The 2,436-nt window shown below is 52.9% G+C and overlaps 1 protein-coding gene across 1 annotated transcript in view; it reads left to right on the top strand.

Annotated features, from left to right (window-relative positions):
- Nucleotides 1–775: 775 nt before the first annotated feature.
- Nucleotides 776–2,436, top strand: part of BBA_10296 (reverse transcriptase) — a gene marked incomplete at both ends in the record, with an annotated part of 2,845 nt that continues 1,184 nt past the window's right edge. The window contains 2 exons of the mRNA XM_008605393.1: nucleotides 776–1,093; nucleotides 1,341–2,219. Of these exons, the coding sequence (XP_008603615.1) occupies nucleotides 776–1,093; nucleotides 1,341–2,219 (1,197 nt within the window). The remainder of the gene's footprint in view (nucleotides 1,094–1,340; nucleotides 2,220–2,436) is intronic.

The following is a 2,436-nucleotide window of genomic DNA, read 5'->3' as shown; positions in this document are numbered from 1 at the left end:
TTGCCCATAACTGTACTCTCCCTGGAAGGAAGAAACCTACCCGAGATAGAGGCAGCTCTGAGTGGGGCGAATGATACCGAAGTATTGAAAGTATCATGGCTAAGCGACAGACACTCGAAGAGCTACGGCTCGGTACTCGTGGAATTAAAGAAAGCTTCTGAAGCCCGACGATTTTTAGACGAGGGGTTCTTCTACATCGGCGACGTTTCGGCAACAACAACAGAGTTTAAGCATCGCCCACGCCCAAAGCAATGCTACAATTGCCAAGAGCTTACTAGCCACAAAGCAGCCGAATGCAAGAAGCCGCAAGTCTGCGCTAGATGTGCCAAGAGTGGTTATCATCACAGGGAGTGCACCGAAACTACAATTAAGTGCGTACCCTGTGGCGGTCCTCACGAATCGTTCAGCAAAATCTGCAGACTACTCTACCCCGCCAGGAATGAGTAACACGCTGCGTATTATTCAATTAAATGTTCACAAACGGGGGGAAATACACGATAGTCTGATGAACGATGAGGAGATTGCTGACGCAGACATCGTTGCCATTCAAGAACCGCAGGCCCGATTGGTTCAGGGCCGGTTGCTGACAACTCCAATGGCACATCATAAATGGACCAAGCTAGTCCCTACGATATGTGATACGGAGAGAAGATGGGCGATTAGGAGTATGCTCTGGATAAGGAAGGACCTGGAGGTGGAACAGGTAGCGGTGGACTCGTCGGATTTAACGGCGGCTTTGATCACACTGCCTGGGCGCAGGCTGTTGGTGGTCTCTATGTACGTCGAAGGTGTGAATGCGCGAGCATTGGCGGATGCATGTACCCTTCTTAGGGCAACTATTGCAAAGACGAGAGGAGGCGCGGGACAGCTCGTCGACATTGTCCTGGCCGGAGACTTGAACAGGCATGATCAGCTATGGGAAGGCGAGGATGTTTCCTTGATCAGACAAGGCGAGGCGGATGACATTATCAATCTCATGAGTGACTACAGTCTTAGCAGTCTACTGCCTAGAGGTACAAAAACTTGGCAAGGAGGGAACTACGAGTCAACAATCGATCCGGTCCTGGCTACTGAGGAACTAGCAGGCAGCGTCGTAAGCTGCAGGACGTGCAGCACGGAACATGGGTCGGACCACAGGACCATTGAAACCATATTTGGAATGGAAACGTCAGAGGCGCGGTGCCAGGGAAGACTGATGCTGAGAAACGCGCCGTGGAAAGAGATCAAGGAGAGAATAGCGGTCAACTTGTCAGGTGCGGTCGGTGGAACGGTGCAGGAGAGGACGGACGCCCTGCTGTCGGTGGTGCTGGAAGCAGTCCATACCCGTGTACACCTATTAGCGTAACCGTGCCAGAGCGGTAAGACGCGCTGGATACACTGACGAGGACCTCATTGAGACTGCCAAGGCAGCGGCCAAGCAGTATCACGATGCCATACGACTACAAAAGAAATCACACTGGGAGAATTTTTTGGCAGACAACGATAACATTTGGAAGGCCGCCAAATATCTCAAATCAGGCAACGAATCGGCGTTCGGCAGGGTACCACGACTCTTGAGAGCAGATGGAACCCGTACAAATTCCCATACAGAACAAGCAGAGGAGCTCCTAACCACATTCTTTCCGCCGCTACCTGAGCATATCGAAGAGGAAGGCGAGCGCCCACAGCGGGCTGCTGTGCCTTTGCCGGAGCTAACTCTGGAAGAAGTACAGCGTCAACTCATGTCGGCCAAATCCTGGAAAGCGCCGGGTGAAGATGGGCTGCCGACGGTGGTCTGGCAACAGGTCTGGCCGGCGGTCAAGCACCAGGTGATGGCGTTGTTCCAGGCTTCTCTCGACGAGGGAATTTTGCCGCATCAGTGGCGACACGCCAAGATTGTACCACTCAAGAAAGGCGGCAAAGAAGACTACAGCGTCGCAGGATCCTGGCGACCGATATCTTTGCTGTGCACGCTAGGCAAGATATTAGAGTCCGTCATTGCCGAAAGAATCTCCCATGCGGTGGAGACGTTTGGCCTGCTCCCGACCAACCACTTTGGAGGACGCAAGCAAAGGTCTGCAGAACAGGCGCTACTGCTGCTGCAAGAACAAATTTACGCGGCTTGGAGAGGAGGACGGGTGTTGAGTCTCGTCAGCTTTGATGTGAAAGGTGCATACAACGGCGTGTTCAAGGACCGACTGCTCCAAAGGATGCGGGCAAGAGGGATGCCAGAGAAAATTGTCAGATGGATTGAAGCCTTCTGTTCCGATCGAACGGCATCGATTCAACTCAATGGACAAGACTCCGATGTGCAAGATCTGCCGCAAGCAGGCCTACCGCAGGGTTCCCCTTGTCTCCCGTCGCATACCTGTTCTTCAACGCGGACTTGGTTCAACGCCGAATTGATGCGAACAGAGGAGCAATCGCTTTCATTGATGACTTCACAGCCTGGGTAAC

This window comes from Beauveria bassiana, assembly GCF_000280675.1.
Source record: "Beauveria bassiana ARSEF 2860 unplaced genomic scaffold BBA_S00119, whole genome shotgun sequence".
Taxonomy (NCBI): Eukaryota; Fungi; Ascomycota; class Sordariomycetes; order Hypocreales; family Cordycipitaceae; genus Beauveria; species Beauveria bassiana.
This window is presented reverse-complemented; position numbering and strand designations above follow the sequence as displayed.